General features: G+C 44.3%; 1 protein-coding gene across 1 annotated transcript in view; it reads left to right on the top strand.

Annotated features, from left to right (window-relative positions):
• The window catches only part of GRIN2A (glutamate ionotropic receptor NMDA type subunit 2A), a 132888-nt gene extending 112433 nt beyond the window's left edge, over positions 1-20455 (top strand). Inside the window, exons 10-11 of the mRNA XM_058568880.1 lie at positions 11589-11827; positions 18668-20455. Of these exons, the coding sequence (XP_058424863.1) occupies positions 11589-11827; positions 18668-20455 (2027 nt within the window). The remainder of the gene's footprint in view (positions 1-11588; positions 11828-18667) is intronic.
• Positions 20456-21307: the final 852 nt, after the last annotated feature.

Raw genomic sequence — 21307 nt, forward strand, 5'->3', positions numbered from 1 at the left:
CCGCCAATCCTCCTCTTTTTTTGCTGAGGAAGACGGCCCTGGGCTAACATCTGTGCCCATCTTCCTCCACTTTATATGGGACGCCGCCACAGCATGGCTTGCCAAGCAGTGCGTTGGTGCGCGCCCGGGATCCGAACCAGCGAACCCCGGGCCGCCGCAGCGGAGCGCGCGCACTTAACCGCTTGCGCCACCGGGCCGGCCCCTATTTTGATTCTTTTTTTGATTGCTTAAATCAGGATTCTGCTAACTGTGGCCCTCATTGGCCCGTTGCCTGTTTTTGTAAATAAAGTTTTATTGGAACACAGCCACATCCATTCAGGCACTTTGTGTGTCTGTGGCTGCTTTCGTGCTGCAAGAGCAGAGTTGAGTAGTTGTGACAGAGACCAGATGGCTCACACAGCTGAAAATATTTTCTAATTAGCCCTTTACAGAAAAATATTGCTGACCTCTGGCTTAAATTATAAAAGTAAAACATGTTCCTTTAAAATAATTCCAACAATGTGGAAGAATTAACATAGCTCATGCCCCTTTATCCTTGAAGACATTTTTCTTTGTAAAATTTCTAAAAAAAGGTTTTTTTCTGTTTAGAAAGTCTGCTTCCGCCCACTTTCCTTATTATTTCCTCTCTTGACCCTCAAAATGAAAGAACACCTTACACCTCTCCATGCCACTCTTATTTTTTTTTTGCCTTCTGCAGACTATAACATACATTCATTATATTGCACAAATCTCAACGTCCAATTAATTTTTATACAACTGTGTAACTGCCACCCAGATCAAGATCTGGAACGTGAGCAACACCCGGAAAGCTCCTGCATGGCCCCTTCCAGCCAATGTCCCCCCCAAAGGTAACCACCATTCTGCCCTCCATGATCACGGTCAGTTTTGCCTCCTTTTGAATTTCAAATAAATGGTGGAATCACACAACTTGTATTTATTTGTGTCTTTTACGACGTTAATCCATATTAATGCGTGTAACTGCGGCTCATTATGCTTTCATTACCGCGTGGTATTCCACTGCACGAATATACTGCAATTTATTTATACCTTTGCTGTTGATGAACATTTGTGTTATTTCTCATTTTTGTCTGTTTTGAACATTCCTGTACATTTTTTGGTACATGTAGGCACTTACTCGTTGGGAATATATCTAGGAATGAAATTGCAGGGTCATAGAGCAGGCATATTCTCCACTTTAGTAGATGCTTCCAAACAGTTTCCAAAACCAACTTACATTCTCACCAGCAGGGCACGTGGTTTCTCTGAGTGCCCTGTTTCTACCTTCTAGGAGCCAGGAAGAGCAGGCTTGTATAACATAACTCTAGGTGTGCTCGTCAGTGGCTGTGTGGTTGGATGTTGTTGTGTGATCATAGCCAGTAGTTTAGAGATCCAAAGGCTTTCTCCAGCATCCTTATTTTGTGACCCTGGTTCATTGAACTTGACCTCAGCTGCATCATTAGTAATGGAGCAAGAGGACTGTAGTGTCTGCCCCACATACTTTCCTGAGTGGGAATCTCAATCTGAATACTCTCTCATCCCCGTAAGCTCTCCCACTGCTCCCACTCATGCATCTCATCCCCATCTGGTACTTTAGACTTGGGATAAGAAAGAGGAGGCCAGAGGAGCACCACCGTGCCTAATGGGGGAGCAGGCTGTCATCAAAGAGAGGTTTGAGAGCTCTCATAAGTCATAACCCAGCCCTCCACGTCACCCCACCACCCTCCATAAAAAGAGAAACCAGGTCTTCTTTCTGCTTTGGTTATGGATAGCACTGATGACAGGTATAAGGCCCTTCCTATAAGGTCTCATTTCTCCCTTTCTGTCCTTCTCTGTCCTTCTTCCTTCTCCTCCTCCCCTCTTCCTCTCCTCTTTCCTCTCCACTCTCTCCTTCTCTTTCTCCTTCATTTCACAGCCAAGTCTTGAGTGCCCACCAAGCTCCCTGCCCTGTGCTAGGCAATGAGGAATGCAGATAAACGGATGTGATCCCTTTGCATAAGGATTTTACAGTCTCAGAGAGCTTGTTGACAACACTTCAATAAAAAGGAACTGAAAGTGGTGATGTCATTTTACTTGTGAAAGAAAGAAGATATTTCTTGGCACAGGATGTGGGATTATTGCTATATTTTTCTTTCTTTTTTTTTTTTTTCTTACATCTACAGCCTTTTAAAACACAAGGACCCCTTTATGATATTAAAATGTCCTAACACTCTTACATGATGAGTCAGAGGATTTTGAGGACTATTGATTGAGAAAATGTGCAATGTCAAAAAGTTGCTATGAACTCACTGATTCTCACAGATGCATAGGCCTTTTCAGTTTTAGCAGCTTGATCATCTATATGGGCATGAGGCAAATTGGTTCAGCAGACTCCAGAAGGGCTTGGTTTACATAGAATTTCCTAGACTTCTTGCAATGTTTCTCCAGTCATACTCCAGAGAATTATTTCTCACCAACTCCACCCTCCAAAGGAAAACTGTGACCATGTACCTTGTTTGACATTTGATGGAGTTGCCCAATCCTCTCTCCTCTTTTTCCTTTTTCTCCAAGCGGCACAGGTTGGGGACCTGTGTACATAAAATTCCCCAACTCAAACTTGCATGGTTGATCATGTGGCCTATGAATTCCCAGCCAGATGGCAACAGCAGCAATGAATTCTGCAATGCTTGAGCTCCAATCCACAGAGCAGAGACCTCAGTTGGAAGGTGGTGGTAAAACATTTATGCCAAAGACAGCCTGTCTCTGCATATAACTGGATACATTTAAGCCTAGCCCTATTTTTATTTTGGTTTTGTGGCTTCTCAGCATTATACAGAAATGGAATATTCTGACATTTAAATAAGGGAGATTTATCTTCCAAATTCAGTCTATTTGTGTCCAGAATCTTGTACTATTTCTCTCCTCCAGCCCCCTGCCCCCCACCAAAGGTATTTTATTTCTCTCCAGCAAACGGTTCAATGACCCTCAGAGATCATAGATACAGAGATCCTAGGCTCTGGGATGCTATTATTTCCAGATCTAAGGTCACCTGGCTTTGAGTCAAAAATGTGAAATTAATGAAGCTAAGGTCCCAAGGTCAACGATCAGATGGTCTGCCTAACCGTACTCTGTTCCAAGGCCACAGACTACATCCCCACATCAGACCAGCAGCTTCCTTCTGGGGCAACTGAACAAGGAGAGGACTTGGCGTCAACCCTGCAGACCCCAAGCCATCCTCACTCCCAGGACCACAGTTCCGAGCTCACAGAGACCGAATCTGTTCTCATCAAGAACACGAGTCTGCCGATGAGGGTGTCCTAGATTTTCTACAAAGAAAGTTGTTCCTTTGCCATTTCTAATTCCACTCGGGCATCTGAGAAACCCACAGTGCCCAATCTCTGGGCAAGACATGAAACAAGATTGAAATGGGGTCAGTTTCCCTCTTGGTGTTCACAGCAAAACCTTATGTGATCAGCGGCAACATCACCCTGACGTCTTTGGGCTATAGATGGAAGTTGGGTCCCTGTGGGGAACCACTGGACTCTATTGCTGAGATCTTTCATTGAAACTTGCCCCGAGAGTCAGCCTTGATTTATGGGTTTCAGAAACTGTTCCTGACCCCTCTGCCTGGAGTTTCAGAGTCCTTCCTTTCTTGGGCTCTTGCTGATCCTCAGATCAGTGGATGACAAATGAATCAAGGAGAGGAGGCTTGTGTCATCTACAGTCAACACAGTTTTATGGGCCACCTACTATGTGCCAAGCCCTTTGCCAGAAACTGCAGGTACAAGAAGATAAGACAGGATCCCCATCCTGAATAAACTCACCTCTCACTGGGGATAACTTAGAAGCAAGGGACCATTATTCTCTAGTGTGACAGATTCTGTACTGACAAGATATCCAGGATGTCATGGAAGGAGAAACCATGGTCTCATACTGACATCCCTCAGGGAAGGGAAGGGATGCATTCAGGGAAGATTTCCTGGAGATGGAGACCTCTGAGTTGTACCCCAAAGATAGCCATTGCCAAGTTTTCATCACAATACCATGCGGCTGGCGTATCCGGAGTAAATTGTTATGGGCAATGGTGATATTGATGACAATTTACAATAGATCCTTGTCAGCAATTTCTTGCAAGTGAGTTTCTCCCAGTCACTACAGCTCCTGGGAGCAGGAGAGTTTAATCTGCATGTCCTGCCTGCCTCTGAGACCAGAACAGGACTCTAATAACGATTGTGTCACTGGGATAGAATTTATTGGTGACCTTCTGCCATATTGTGGCACCACTGTTCTAATTTGCCATCCCCCATCCACCTGTAACAGCCTGCCTTATATTATATGTGAGGACACACTGGGTTTCCATGGACAGTAACTGAAGAATCTTGGGCCCACCAAGTATACAGCTTATCTCATCCAATGACCCCACTGTTCCCAGGATACCCTAAACTCCTTAGCATGAAATCTGAATCCTTCGCAATCGGCTCCTGCCCTTCAGGCCGCTCCTTTGATCACTTCTTCCTTTCTCCAAATTCTGAACCATTCTCTGGTCTCAAAATACCCCATGTTTCTTGCTGCCTCCAGCCCTATGAAAATTCATTCATCTCATCTCGCCATGATTACTGGTTTGCACGCCTGTCTCTCCCGTAGGACTCTGAGCTTATAGAGGCCAAAGACTGTGTGTTATGAAAATACAGATGCCGACCATGTGCCAAGTGCTTTAGAAATATTCTTTTTTCAGTGAATGAATGAGTGAATGAATGAGTGAGGGAGTAAAGCAAAACCCAATGACGTCCTCAGAGGACCAAAAAGCAGTGGCTTCCTTGACTACAAATGAAACAGAACAGCAAATTCAGCTTCTCAAAACCACCCACTATTTCTTTCTGTACCGTTACTGCCTAGGGTCAGGTGCTTTGGCCAGAAACCAAGAAAAAAAAATATGTAGATGTGCCTGCTGATTTTAGAAGGATATAGATGTGGACTGATTTTAGAAGATGTATTTCAGCAAGTTCTCAGGCTTTGGACAAAGCCTGAAGGGTACAGGTTCAAAATGGACTTTTTACAACCAACCTTGAGGGAGAAATGCTCAGGACGTCTGAAGGCTAGTCACATTGCATGCTATAAAATTCTTTCCCGAAGCAATCCCCTTAGCTCTCAGACTGTCTTATGGAATAGAATGAAATCTAATCTGAAAAGCAACTTCAGTCCCTCTGGAAGTGCAGAGCATGCGTCTAGGGCAAATAAGGAACTGATTTCTCTTACTTTGCACATACCAGATTATTCTTGGAGGGCCAAGCCTTGTCTCTGGACATGCATTATTTGAATCATAGCCTCCACAGACTGGAAGGATACAGGAAGGGGTATGTGGTCCACCACACTCTCCAGCTTCCCTGGCTTCAGGCAGGAAATAATGATGTCTCCAGCAATATCGGTTGAGTAATTAGTGTGGGTCTGGCACTGTATGCATGAAAGCTCATTTAATTCCAACAACACTCCTGTGAGGTAAATTCTGTTGTGCTCCATTTGGTGGATGTTACAGCTGGAGCTCAGAGAGACTGAGCAAGTTCCTCTACCTCTCTGAGCCTCATCTGTAAAATGAGTGTGATAATGGCACCAGCCACATGAAGTTGATAGGAGGGCTACATGGGTTAATTTTTGAAAATTGTAGTACAGTGCCTGAAGCAGAATAGAATTTATGTAACTTTGTTAAATAAAAGAATAAAAAAATAGATAAATGAATGGATGAGTGGATAGATAGATATGTAGGTGTCTGGACCAGGATGAATTGGGCGAGAGTTGAATGCAGGCAGCTGGTGCTCAGACTACCTCCTGTGGCTGTCTAGACCTTACAGGATGATTGACATGCTCCCCAAACCCTTCAGGGAAGGGTGCTCCCTTGTGTAGCTCACTCTAGTGTTTTCTACCTGAAACATTCTTTCTTGTGATTTGCTGGAAGGTGTCTACTTGAATTTTCATTCATTCCTCTTTGCAAATCTGAAACCCATGGCTTCTACCTTGTAAGTGAGTGGATAGATAATGTGGGAAAAACTCCGTGCTCATGCGTGGGCCTGCACTGTCTGTCTCCTTTCTGTACAGGATTTGGTCTGACCAACTCTGTACATTTCATGCAGCCTCTTGCAGCATCATCCAGGCAGCTAATGGAAGCAAGTCTCAGACATACGCACAGTGCTGTCTCAATTATTCTGGCGTGTTCCCTTTCAGATTTTACGTCTTTCGGGCTCCCGACTCTTGAAGCCCCACCACTCTGCCTTTTAACTGGCAACATTGGGAAGGAGAGAGCTGTGACGTCCTGCTCAATGTACTGGACTTACGGCCTTCCTCAGGAGGGCACAGAACTCAGAGGTCGGCAGAGATACCTGTGGCTGGCAATGTCTTCTCCCCTGAAGACAGATATAGGAAGAACTTTTGAACAGGCATAACTTCCATGGATGCAAAGGCATTCTCAAGTGCTCATGAGCTTCCTGTTGTTAGAGGTATAAATAGAGAGGGAGAGGGCCTTCAGCATCCTGCAGGGGCCACTCCTCTCAGGTGGACAGAGGATGACAGTATGGGCCTGGCTGCACACCCAAAGCTGCCCAGGCTCCCTCTGCTCCCAGGAGAGCACTTAGCTTCTGTCTTCCCAGCAAGAATGATCTGCTTCCGAAGAGAGATTTAATTGTCCCATTTACTGGCTCCAGTTCACAAGATCACATTGACAAAGATCGTGGCCTCTCTGTAATAGGAGAAACTGACAGTGGAATGAGCATCATAGAGCTGCTTCTTGGAAAAATGACCTTTGTTGCTTCACCCTGGCTGAGGACATGCAACTTCCCAGCCTTTTGTTCTCAGGCCTCCTGCAAGTTCCCTTTTGCTCTGTATTCCTCTATTTATATGGCAGAACACCTCACCCAACAGGTCTGAACATTTTTGCAATGCTGCCTAATTTAAGCCTGGGGATGGAAGGAGAAAGACAGAAACAGAAAATATGGGTTCAATGTTTACTGCATGCTGCAGGCCACAAGAAATATCAAAATCATAAAACACGGTCCCTGATCTCCCTCAAGGAGATTACAATATACTTGAGTAAATTAAAAACGAAAAAAGAAAGTATTTGAACTACAGTTCAGTACACGAGTAGAAGGCCACGAGGCAGGAAATGATTAACTGGAAAATGATTGGAACAGACTGTAATTGGTATTGAGAAACGCGCATTTACTCTCCTTTCGGGATGCGGGTCTGGTTTACCAAGTTGACTTCCGGAGGACAGAGGAAAAATCTTTACATTTGCATCCTGAGAGGAATCGAGATGATGTTTCTTACACCCAGACTGACCTTGTTGGAGGCCTACAACCCTGGCTTTCTCTGGGATGATATCAAAAGGAAGAAGTGCTGGGAATTGGAAAAAACGTGGGGAGAAGACCCATTTTTGTGTCCTCACAGGCTCTAAACGGAGGTGGGAAGTCAACAGCACATTATATTTTTGAAGGGATGGCATCGGTGTTTTTGTGAGAAGAAGAAGCAATGATGTAAATCTTGAAGCACACAGTGGGCAGAGGAATTTGGCCGAGTTGGTGGTGGTCTTGGGTGGACAATGAGATAATGTTAGAGGGTCTCCCGGGACATTTGTGACTGTGGGAAAGCCCTGGAAGCTGTCGGAAGGACAGGAGTTGAAATCAAGATATCCCTTCCCATCGCTTTGCCTGCACCACTGATTAACCAGCACCCTTCCTTGAGGGTGAAGAATTTGTAAAGGGATATATTTCCTATTTTTTCCTCCCATAAATATGTATGCTTTTAAAATCCTGATTGCAAAAGTCAAACACATGTATATGGTTGTGGTACAATGGTAAACTAAGCTGACATGAGCCCCCTTCATGCTGCAAACACATCACCATGCAGGATTAGAAGCATGTGCACACACACACACTTACACACGCAGACTCGCACAGCACACAGTCAAGGTCAAAAGAGAGGGAAGCCCTTAGGTGCTGGAAACAGAGGGCAATGGGATATTCTCATGTGCTTTTCAGCTGAGGGGCGGCAGCTTAAGTGGCTGTAGGCGGTGGGGGTGGAGACCGGAGCTCTGACTTCCCCATGGGGGCCCTCAACTGTGCAAAGAGAGTAGCTGATACCACTGCGTAAATCTGAGACCTCCAGTGAGTTAACGCATCTGTGAAAAGGAGACTAGAAAAACCTGTCCATCAAAGCGAAGAAAGCACAAGAAGACCTGCCATCTGTTTGAAGCTCTGAGTGAAAAATTAAAACTCAAATGAGTATGGAGGTCTACATGTTTACTATTTAAATGGTGCAGTAGTTACAGTAAAAATTTTTTCATACAAAAACTGGTACATTGAGGGGCCGGCCCAGTGGCGCAAGCGGTTAAGTGCGCATGCTCTGCTGCGGCGGCCTGGGGTTCGCCGGTTCGGATCTCGGGCGTGCACCAATGCACCACTTGTCAGGCCATGCTGTGGCGGCGTCCCATATAAAGTGGAGGAAGATGGGCACGGATGTTAGCCCAGTGCCAGTCTTCCTCAGCAAAAAAAAAAAGAGGAAGGATTGGCAGATGTTAGCTCAGGGCTGATCTTCCTCACACACACAAAAAAAACTGGTACAATGAAAGCCCCTGAAACCATGGCAGAACCCCACTGTAGCCCAGTGTGTTGGGGACCCCATGGGCTTTAGCGGGAGAACAACTCTGCTGAAGATTAGCTCTTAATCAAAAGTTACAAGTATCTCGAGGAAGTAACCCACCATGAGAGTCAGCACACACAACAGAAGAATGTGAATCTTAAGAACTAAGGTGGCAGGGCAGAGAATAATCTAAAAGACTGTAGATTTGAAATTATTACATGTATAAAAGTTTTAAAAATCATAACAAGAGAGTAGGACATTATGATAAAAAGAATAGGCAGAACTCTAAAAGAACCACATGAATGTCACAATTAAATAAATTAAAATTAAAACATAAAGCTAAATATTCCTAATGAAAGAATAAATGAACTGGAAAATAGATCTGTGGGAATCATCTCACTGCAGGACAGAGAGATAAAGGAATGGAAAAGATTAAAACAAAGTTAATAACCTAGAGGATAGAATGAGAAGGTCCAGAATATTTTAAACAAAACTTTCAGAAGAAAAAGAAAAGATAGGATTATCACGTGTCATTAGGGAGTTGAAAATTAAAACAACGTGATACCGCTACACACCTTATTAGAGTGGCTAAAATCCCAAACATGGACAACACTAATCAAATCTGGTGAGGATGTGGGGCAATAGGAACTCTCATTCATTGCCGATGGGAAGATAAAATGGTACAACCACTTTGGAAGAGAGTTTGGCAGTTTCCTACAAAGGTAGACGTAGTTTTACCACACAATTCAGCAATAATGCTCCTAGGTATTTACTCAAATGAGTTGAAAATTTATGTCCACACAAAAACCTACACATGAATGTTTATAGAAGCTTTATTCATAATTGCCCAAACTTGGAAGCAATGAAGATGTCCTTCAATAGGTGAATGGATAAACAAACTGGACATCTATGCAATGGAATATTATTTAGCGATAAAAAGAAATGAACTATCAAGCCATGTAAAGACATAGAGGGACCTTAAATGCATCTTATTAAGTGAAAGAATCCTGTCTGCAAAGGCTACATACTACATGGTTCGAGCTATATAATGTTCTAGAAAAGGCAAAACTATAGAGACAGTTAAAAGATCAGTGGTGGCCAGGGGTTGGGATGGGGGATGGGAAGAGATGAATCGGTGGAGAACAGGGGATTTTTAGGGCAGTGAAACTACCCTGTTTTATACCACAATGGTGGGTACACGATGTCAAGCATTTGGCAAAACCCACAGAACTTTACAACACAAAGAGTGAACCCTAATGTAGACTATGGACTTTGGTTAATAATAATGTATCAAGATTGGTTCATAAATTATAAAAAATGTACCACAATGCCAGATGTTAATAGGGAAATGGAGAGAGGGAGAATATGAGAACTCTCCGTACTTTCTGCTCAGTTTTTTGGGTAAATCTAAAACTACTCTAAAAAATAAAGTCTATTAATTTTTTTAAAAGGAGTGAGTTAATATTCAGAGCAAAAATGGGTGAGATTTTTCCACAAAGTTATGAGTCATCAGATTCAAGACTCACACTGAGTTCAGAGCAGAACAAATAAAACAAATCCACACCTAGATTCTACACCAAAGACAGAATGAAATTCTCAAAAGCCATCAGAGAAAATATAGATTGCATGGAAAGTAATGACAATTAGATTATTAGCTGACTTCTCAATCTAGAGCAGAAGAAAACTCAATAACATCTTCAAAAGGTCAAGGAAAAATAATTGTCAACTTAGATTTCTGTGTTCAGCCAAATCATTCAAGACTAAGAACAGACCAAAAGCAATAGACACTAACTTCACAAAACTTAAAAGAGTGAATGATTTGAAAGCAATAATTATAATTAACCTCTTCAAAAGAGAGTCAAATAGACATTTGGAGTATTTCCTTAGTTTTTCTCCGCATGTCTCTTATCATGTCTTAGAGGTTATATATATGTAAACAATATATACACACACACTGTAGTCATACTTTTTATTTAACGTTATATGCATCTTCCCTGATTTTCACTGTCCTTGAAGGATAATTTTTAAAGGCTGAATCATAGTCTAAGTGCTATAGTTTAGTGAATTTCTAGACAGTTAGTGTCATTGCCAGATATTCAGATCAGAGAATTTCCTCCTAAATGGCAACTGGACAAATGTGCATACAAGAGAGACAAATTCATGCTAAGCATGCTGACATTTTTTTTTTCCATTGAGGACCCCATCTTCTTCTTTAATTGCCTACTGAAGTGGGGAGGGATTGAGTTTGCAAGGGGCCATTCAGCGCCCATTGGGATGTCTTTTTAATCAATGTTTTGTGCCCTAAATGCACCACTTGTGGATGACTTTTTGGAAAAATCCTGGATGTTCTAAATGAAGAACAAAGAAGAAACTAATATATTTGAGGACTACCGTGTGTCAGACACTGTGCTGGGCATTGTCTTTACAACAACCCCGTGAAGGCTACTATTTATGAGAACTTGCCATGAGCTAGGCACTCATTTAGGAATTGTGCAGACAAGAGCTCATTCGGTCCTCACCAGAACTCTAGGAGGTATGCACTATTGTTATACCCATTGCACAGACAGGATAACTGTGGCTCCAAAGTCACACAGCTAGTAAGTGATGAAGTCATGACTGGGATGCAAGTCTTTCCACTGTAGCGTGCTGCAGTTTATCCTGTGTCCTGTTCCAGGCTTGGGTGGGTGTTGGGGATGGGGATAGAGAGAAGCAGAGTAGGCAGTACATACTGATAATGACCAAGAAAATAAAAAAACTGTACCAAACTATACATGCTCTCATTTCATCCTCCTGCAATGATATTAGCGAGGTATGGTTGTCATTATCGTCTTCATTTAACAAGTGAGCAAACGCAGACTCGGAGAGCTCATTAACTTACCTTAAGGTTACACAGTTATAAGTGACACATGTCTGTCCCAAACCCAGGGGAGTCTGCCCCAATGTCCGTGCCCTGCTCTCACTGCCTGTGGATCTTGTCTTCTGTTCAGGTGAGATGGAGGAGCTGGAGACACTGTGGCTCACGGGGATCTGCCACAACGAGAAGAACGAGGTGATGAGCAGTCAGCTGGACATCGACAACATGGCGGGCGTGTTCTACATGCTGGCGGCTGCCATGGCCCTCAGCCTCATCACCTTCATTTGGGAACACCTCTTCTACTGGAAGCTGCGCTTCTGTTTCACAGGCGTGTGCTCTGACCGGCCAGGGCTGCTCTTCTCCATCAGCAGGGTCAGTACCCCTGGCGGCTACTTCCTTATGAGGCAGACAGGTCCAGAAAAGCATGGGGCTTCCAGAGAATCAGGGAGTCTTGACTCCTGGGAGTCAGGGTCGGGGGGTGGTCTGCACATCCTCCTCTCACTCACTAGCGCTTCTTGGGCTTGTCAGAAGGGCATCCAGATTCTGTGCCTTCATAAGCCAGGGTTGCAAACCTAGACAACTGTGGAAGCCAGAGAGGAAAAGTAAGTGAGTAAAGCAGTCTGAGCGTGAGAAAAATAGCACAAATGAGATGAAAAATAGCAACTCAACCTGAGTGTCAAGGTAAGGGAATAATAGTGAATGCCGGCAACTATGACAAATTGCACAATTCTTACCACACCTAAAGGGGCAGTCGTCCTCAACTCCTGCTCAGTATTGCCTTCTGGGAATGCAGGGCCAATTTTATCAGGTCTTCTAGTTTGTAAAAGAGAAAGTGGTCATGTGATTATATGTGAAACCTTTTGATTTTTAAATATTAGTAACTAAATCCATTAAAAAAACAGAAAAACACCAAAACGCTCCATGGGCCAAACACAGCCAGTCTGTGGCCTCCATCACTAGCACCCAGATGCACTATACAACATTACTAAAATTCCTATGTAAGATGTCACAATTTATGCATGCATTCCAGCAGAACATGCATGATGAAACAAAATCTATATACAACGCTGCGTCGTATGTGTGTATGCATCTAACAAACCACAAGAGCGTTTCCAATCACCAGAGCCTGAAATGGAACACAGATGTGAATAACCAGGAGAAAATGCACATATGTCAAACAGAAAACAAAATATACATTCAACCCAATGTAAACTACAGCACAGAAGACACATGCTATAGGGAGCTCACATGCAATACAAGAAAATCTTTTCTCATGCTGCAAAATATGGCACGTGTAGGTTGCCATAAAAAGAAACATGTGACATAATTCATCAATAATGAGAACAAATATGGACACTGCTGATATTTTTGGAGCACATATATGTGCCAGGCACCATATGAGGACTTTTCTTCATCTCATTTAACCTACAAACTGACTCTATTAGGTGGGTACTGTTATCAGCCCCAGATTACAGATGGGGAGACTCAAAGTTATGAGATATTACCCAAGACTGCACAGCCTTGCTGGAGCCAGGATTTGAATCTAGATGGACGGTGCCAGCCAGAGTCCACACTCTTGCAACAAACATCGAACACAAGCAACACAAGAGATTGGATACAATTCATACTACACCACATATATGTGCATGCAACTCACATAATATGTTTACATATTCAACACAATCTAGTCATTTACTTGCGTCATAAGAAAAGCACATACATGCATATTGTTCACTCATCTTCCAACACAGTATAACATTATCTATCTTTCTGATAATCAATCAATCAATCAATCATCTATCTATCCATCCATCCATCCATTCATCCATCTATCCAATCGTCTATTTACCTACCTATTTCTCCCATTTAGCCACCTTGGAATTATTTTCACTCTGAAAGAGTTTAATAAATTAGGATTTGAAACATGGTGAAAAATACTTGGTTAAAACCATCTAATTTTATATGCTAATGTTTATTGGGAAAACTCAATATTCATTTTAAAAGGAATTTATGTAATCTTAGCATTTGGTGATTGTAAGAACATTGGAGATGTGATAGGTACACATTAGCTTAGTGAGGAGGATTTATTTTCTCCATTCAATGGCACTCTAAACTTGGGTTCCGTGCAAATACATATTTCCTACCTAGCTTGATGACATCTAAACACACAGATTACTTAAAAATAGCACGCATGCATGTAGCTAGGTATTATGCCAATTTTAAGCTAGTTCTCTCTGCCAATTACTAAAGGCTTTCCATGTCCAAGTGATTCTGGGATTATCATGAGCAAATGCACACTGTTGCTTTTACTTGTAAATCTTGCTTGTTTTTGGAAGAGCATCGCTTCTGTCTGAGATACCATTAAGGAAGCCAAGTTGATGGGATCGTCGTTATGAGAATGAACTAAATCCTTCACTCTCATCCCAAGCATCTTGAGGGACAGGAGTGGAGGGGGGACTGGGCAGACAGGAGGGGTCATTGTTGTGTTGTGGCTTGACAGGCTGGAATTTGAACTTCAGCCTCCTGTCCCTAGGAGGCTTCAGGGACTTCTGTGCCCCTGTGGGACTCCCAGCCACCATCACTCCTGCATCCTCGAAGGCTGCAGGGAGCCCTACTTGAGCACTGACCCTCCCCCTCCCCAGATAAAATTTGCTCTTTAAAATAAGTGCAGTCCAATATATGTGAATAGAAAGATCTCTGACGTAATGATACTGTCTTGCCTCTCTCATTTATAGAGGACCTGAGAATGGACTCAGCCTCTGATGTTGTGTATACCAGGGCTTCTGGGTTGCTAAAAAATGTCCTTCGTTTCTGGCCAAGGGCCACCACTGACCTCTAAAGCTTGTCTTATGTGCATATTCACACATATGCCACCTTCCATATATGCTTACTTCCACAGCACAGAGAACGCACATGGAAAAAAAGGATCTTCATTGTGAGTACACAACCATTTTCATTAACAAACCTGCAGTGGGGAATTCCCAAGCAAAGAACGTGCTGTCCTACAAATGCAAGATCACAGTTACACAATGAATTATGCTTAGTGTGTGAGTAAGGGCCTGGGCTAATTATGTTTTATCCATCCTCTCTAATCTTCCAGCACTTTGTGAGGTTGATATGATCACACCCATCCTATGGATGAAGAAACTGAGGCCCAAAAGCTTAGAATGGGGCCATTTTGCGTTCACCTTATGTTTTCTTGAAATAACAGAGCTCTTCTCATTTCCTCTATCATGCCAGAAAAAGACATGAGTAAGGAAAATTATCTGTGTATGCAGGGCTGGGTGGCATGCTTTAGTCAATTTCAGAGTTTAGGCTCCTTTCTAAGGGATGTTGATCCAGGATGCTCTGGAATTGACTTCTACCCCAAAGCAGGTTTTTCTGCACATCTGCTGGGTCTCTCCATTACCGGTTCTTTCAGCACATTGAACATCCAGCCAATAGACTTGAAGCTGTTGCTATCCAGCAGACACACCAGCTCTCCTCGTGGGCTCAGTGTCTCTGGGAAAGCTTCTGGATAATGCAACACAGATACAAACCCGAGATACATGCACTCCTGGCACCGCCAAGGGAGAAGGCCAGAGCTCAAAGAGTGGTTTATTTAACATTAGAACCAAGCTTCTCCTGCAGCCCTGGCTTTTGTCTTTTACAACTTACAAAAATTGCCCACTTGTCTGTGGGGCGCTCTTAATTTTTGTTTTCTTTACAAAGTGACTTTCTTCTCGTGCAGAAAAAAATAGTCACTGTCACTGGCAAAAAGAACGGTCCCAGTTGTCTCCTGACACATGAGGAATGGGAGACTTAGCAAAGCCAAAGACCAGGGAGATGGAAACCGTGGTGGCCTTCTCAATGGGCTCAGATGAGGGCAGCTTGGAAACAGTGAAAGAAGCTTCTGGATAACTCACAGTTGGGACCAACAGACTAGAAGTCAGATACTCTCTTAGTCCATTCAGGCTGCTCTAACAAAATACCACAGACTGGGCGGCTCATAAACAACAGAAATTTATGTCTCCAAGTTCTGGAGGCCGGGAGTCTGAGATCAGGGTGCCAGCAAGGTCGGGTGAGGGTCCTCTTCGGGGTCACAGACTTCTTGTGTCCTCATGTGGTGGAAGGGGCAAGGGGGCTCTGTGGAGTCTCTTTTATAAGAGCACTAATCCCATTCATGAGGGCACCATCCTCATGACCTCATCACCTCCCAAAGGCCCCACCTACTAATACCATCAACTTTTAGGGTTAGGATTTCAACATATGAATTTGGAGGGGCATAAACATTTAGACCAGAGCAGACACTTTTGGGATCAGGCCCCACTCCAAGGAAGCGAGGAGGACTGCAGAGCCTGTGCCCCATTGAGAATGTTCTGAGAGGTTAGGAGCCCTCAGGGGGAGCAAAGCAAAGTGTCTGGAACAGCACATTGAGTCATCAATGCTAATTTTATCTGAGCCTACTGGGTCGCTGAGAGGGCATCTTATCTCCACACCCATAAAATGTAGCTGGAATCTATGAATAATAGAGAGGAGAAAAGAAAGACAGAACTCCGCAGGGAAGAAAGAAACTCCAGCCCAGGGGTTTGGCTCCCAAGGTAGGCTTTAGGCTGCTTATCTAACCAGAAAGCTACAGTGGCTTCCCAGAACAAAACTTCCTGGTAAAGGGTAGCTTGCGTTTGCTTGCAGCTTTGATAGAATGGGCACTGTGTGCTCATGCTAGTGTGAAAGGATGGAGAGGCAAGGCAATAGCAAAGAAGGGCAGATCAGGGATGATTGAGCAGCTCGTCCAGCTCGTGTTTATGGAGCCCCTCCTGTGTCACGTGCTTTGTCTGCATTATTTTATCTTGCTCTCGTCCCCACCTTAGGAGTTTATGATTCCCATTTTACAGATGTGGAAATTGAAGCTCCAAAAGATGTAGTGGCTTATCCAAGTTCACAGAGCTAATAAAGGCTGAGCTGGGGCTCACATCCAGTGGCTTCCAGGCCTCTGACTCTTCCCATCATTCTGTAATATGCACCCCACCCCTCCTCAGCAGGCCATCTAGAAAATGCGTCAACTCAGTTGGAGAATGCTGTCATCAAAACTTGGGGTGCAGGCAGGGCCTGTCACATTGACTCCTTCCCATGGCTTCACCTGGCAGATCAGCACCTGGGAACTGCCTTGGCTGTAGGTCCCTGGGGAAACCAAGGATGGGAGAAAGCATTCAGCAACCATCCTCCCATCTCCTGAAACGTAACTCAGCCTCCTGACCCCTTCTGCAGGCCTCCCCCGAGTAGACAGACAGCCGGCTCAACTTGGCAGGTGGGAGCATATTGCTCTGATAGTGAAGAGGTGGAGGGAAGTTCTCAAAATTGCTAGGAGGAGAAGGGGAGCTCATTAGAATAAAATTGCAAATTGAGGAAAAAAGTATAAAAACTACTGTTTTCATAACACTAACAACAGGAAGAAAAGGCACAAATCTTGGCTGATTCAAACATATAGGAGACACATTGATTTTCACCTATCGTAGCAGAATCCCTTGTAGTCAGGGTACAAGACTATATTACTAAATTGGGTGGGGAAGGCATAGGTTAACGTAAAAGGCTCAGAAGCACTATGCTATGTGAAATGCGTAGTGCATTTGTATGATTTCCACATCCAGCAGCTCTGGAAGCAACAAGGAGACATTGCTTCCCGGCAGAGTGAACAGCCAACCACACACGACATAGTAAAGGAGACTAAAGATAAGGCTGCAGGAAGGTGGGAAAGGGCATGATGCCAGGGCCTTAGCCTCGGGGAGCCTTAACCGTGCAGCCTGGGGTTGAGACGGTCAGAGAAAGAGATGCTCAAATGCACAACTGTAGGCTTTTCTGTTTATTGTTCCTTGAAGGCTGGAGTGGAGATTGTCTTTAGAAAACCACAAGGAAAATGCAGGCTGTCACAGTTCCGTGAGCATCCTTGCGGGTTAAGCTCGTCCCCACCATGGGCAACCAATGGAGCCACTATTATCAGAGTCCACAGTGAATCACACATACTTCCCACTAGTTGATGCCAAAGTCAGCAGCAGCTGCCATGTTCACTTTACAAACCCCTTCTTGGGCTGGCTCCCTGTCGGTCTTGGGAGGACCAGGTCAAATTCTGCAGCTTTGATCTGATTGTTCCCTTTAGGTACAGCTGCCAAAATCTGAGGGCATGAGTGGGTCAAGGGGGACACAAATCGTAATGTCACTGGTGCTCCTTTGCCTCCTATTGCAGCATGAATCAAGAGCTCTTCCCTTGAGTTACTCTTAAGTAAAAGTAAACAGCTATTTTTGAGAAAGAGAGAAGATGGAGTGGAAAGCAAGTGACCTATAGAGGGGGGTGCTTATATTTGAGCTCCCAGGAGTCCTGAATCACTCAGTTTCTGGATGGACTTAAATGCAGCATCACTGTGTCATACGGATTCTCCACCGTTCCTAGTAACTAAAACCAAACTCTAAATATGTTGAACAAACTCACAAAGAATATATTAGTGGGGTAAGTGGAAAGTCCAAAAGGGTGGCCCCAGGGTTCAAACCATGCCATGTCTCTCTATCCCCTGTGCTCTGCCTTTTTCTATGATGGCTTCACTCTCAGACTAACATCCCCACATGACTAGTCCTCTGCAACTGCCACTTCTATCTCAAAATGTCTGATTAATCACACATGGATTTCACGCCTATGCTTAGACTAATCAGAAAGGGTTTTCTGATTGGCCTGCTCGGGTCTCATGCCTTGATTGATAGCTTCAGTGTGTGGGTAGAGGTAATTCCCCAAAAGAATTAATAATAGGTCATCCTTTTATGCCAACTTAGTTTACCTGTCAATACCTGACTCTCTGGTATCCAAACTTCAAAGATGATCCTGAGAGACTTTAATAAAAGCATGAGTTAGTGACCTGGGTATTGAGAGGTCAATTAGATATCCTTACATGCCAATTTGGAGGCACTGAGACCCTGGTAGTTACATGAGCATTAGTTGATACCTTTTCTCAAATTCCAAGTATGGCTATGTGTTAGATAATCTTGAGCCAGAGAGACAAAGTAAGCCTGATGGTTTGCCACTGGTCTCATACATTTAAGAAGCATCATCAGGATTCAGATTGGATGTCACTATTTCTCCAGGGCTCCTACGAGAAGGCCGTATCTCACCTTTGCAGGTAAAGTTCAGGTGGGAAGTTGTTTTATGTCCTTGCTACTGCTGATGGCATTTTATGTTCCTTCCCACAGGGCATTTACAGCTGCATTCATGGAGTGCACATCGAAGAAAAGAAGAAGTCTCCAGACTTCAATCTGACTGGGTCCCAGAGCAACATGTTAAAACTCCTGCGGTCAGCCAAAAACATTTCCAACATGAACTCCTCAAGAATGGATTCCCCCAAAAGAGCTGCTGACTTCATCCAAAGAGGTTCCCTCATCATGGACATGGTTTCCGATAAGGGAAATTTAATATATTCGGATAACAGGTCCTTCCAGGGGAAAGACAGCATTTTTGGGGACAACATGAATGAACTCCAAACGTTTGTGGCCAACAGACATAAGGATAACCTCAATAACTATGTGTTCCAGGGCCAGCACCCTCTTACTCTCAATGAGTCCAACCCTAACACAGTGGAGGTGGCCGTGAGCACAGAATCCAAAGGGAATTCCAGGCCCCGGCAGCTTTGGAAGAAGTCCATGGAATCTCTACGGCAAGATTCACTGACCCAGAACCCAGTATCCCAGAGGGATGAGGGACCAGTGGAGAATAGGACCCACACCCTAAAGAGTCCTAGGTACCTTCCAGAAGAGGTGGCCCACTCGGACATTTCAGAAACTTCGAGTCGGGCCACATGCCACAGGGAACCTGACAACAATAAGAACCACAAAACCAAGGACAACTTCAAAAGATCAACGGCCTCCAAATACCCCAAGGACTGCAGCGAGGTTGAACGCTCCTACCTGAAAACCAAAGCAAGCTCCCCCAGGGATAAGATCTACACCATCGATGGAGAGAAGGAGCCCAGCTTCCACTTAGATCCTCCCCAGTTCATTGAAAACATGGCCCTTCCTGAGAACGTGGACTTCCCAGATGTCTACCAGGACCACAATGAAAACTTCCGCAAGGGGGACTCTACGCTGCCATTGAACAGGAACTCGCTGCACAGTGAAGACGGGCTTCCCAACAACGACCAATATAAGCTCTACTCCAAGCACTTCAGCTTGAAAGACAAGAGCTCCCCTCACAGCGAGGGCAGTGACCGTTACCGGCAGAACTCCACGCACTGCAGGAGCTGCCTTTCCAACCTGCCCACCTACTCAGGCCATTTCACCATGAGGTCCCCGTTCAAGTGCGATGCTTGCCTCCGGATGGGGAACCTCTACGACATTGATGAAGACCAGATGCTTCAGGAGACAGGTAACCCAGCCACCCAGGAGGAGGTCTACCAGCAGGACTGGGCACAGAACAATACCCTCCAGTTCCAAAAGAACAAGCTAAGGATTAGCCGCCAGCATTCTTATGATAACATTCTTGACAAACCTAGGGAGACTGACCTAAGCAGGCCTTCTCGGAGCATAAGCCTCAAGGATAGGGAACGGCTTATGGAAGGAAATTTGTATGGGAGTCTCTTTAGTGTCCCCTCAAGCAAACTCTTGGGGAACAAAAGCTCCCTTTTCCCCCAGGGTCTGGAGGACAGCAAGAGGAGTAAGTCTCTCTTGCCGGACCACGCCTCCGATAACCCTTTCCTCCACTCCTATGGGGATGACCAACGCTTAGTCATTGGGAGATGCCCCTCAGACCCTTATAAACACTCGTTGCCATCCCAGGCAGTGAATGACAGCTATCTTCGATCGTCCTTGAGGTCAACGGCATCGTACTGTTCCAGGGACAGTAGAGGCCACAGCGATGTGTATATTTCAGAGCATGTTATGCCTTATGCTGCAAATAAGAATATGTACTCTGCCCCCAGGGTTTTGAATTCCTGCAGCAATAGACGTGTGTACAAGAAAATGCCTAGTATTGAATCTGATGTTTAAAACCTTCCATTAATATTTTATCTATAGGGAAACGTACGTAATGGCCAACCTTCTGGAGGGTAAATGTCGGATGTCCACTAGTGCCCTGCAAAGGAAGAGGATTTAGGAAGGTATTTTTTTGTTGGTTCTTTTGCACATGGCTCCATGCCATAGTCTTCCACTCAAGGAATCTGGTGAGGTATGCACTGAACATGGCAGATACCAGATAGGTGAGTCCTTAACCAAAAAAATAAATAAAGGGCAAGTCTCCTGGATGTGCCCACTAGGTATGTTGGCAATAATGATGCATTGGATGCCAATGGTGATGTTATGATTTCCTATATTCCAAATTCCATCAAGACCAGTCCGCCATGTAATTTCCTCATTGGAAGCACCTAACTGTTTCTCTCATACAGAATAAGCAATATGGTATGCATGTAACTCTGACACAGACAAAACAGTTAAGAATGCATCTGCACTGTAGCGAGATTAACATGTGCAAGAGATTAGGAAGTTTGGCTTTGTAATAATTTCGGCTTTGTTGTTATGCCTTCCATCACAGCCCAGACCCAACCCTAGAACACCAGGATCCCCCAAAGAATAGTAAATCAGTGTGTTTGTGGTAACTCTGCTACCCTCATTATAGTCCCTTTCCAAGACATATCTGAAGTCACAGGCCAGAAGGGCCCTCAGGCGGAGAGCTACAAGCATCTCTTTGGATGTCAATTTGTGTGTTTCACAGACACTCTCTCACCCTCGACTTCGATGGTCTTGTTCAGAGCTGCATAAACTAACACATTTATGTCTTCGATATCTAAGTGTGGATCTTCTGTCTATGACACAGCGGCAGTTGTAGTCTATACCGAAGACTCC

The sequence above is a fragment of the Diceros bicornis genome, chromosome 26, assembly GCF_020826845.1.
Source record: "Diceros bicornis minor isolate mBicDic1 chromosome 26, mDicBic1.mat.cur, whole genome shotgun sequence".
Classification (NCBI taxonomy): domain Eukaryota; kingdom Metazoa; phylum Chordata; class Mammalia; order Perissodactyla; family Rhinocerotidae; genus Diceros; species Diceros bicornis.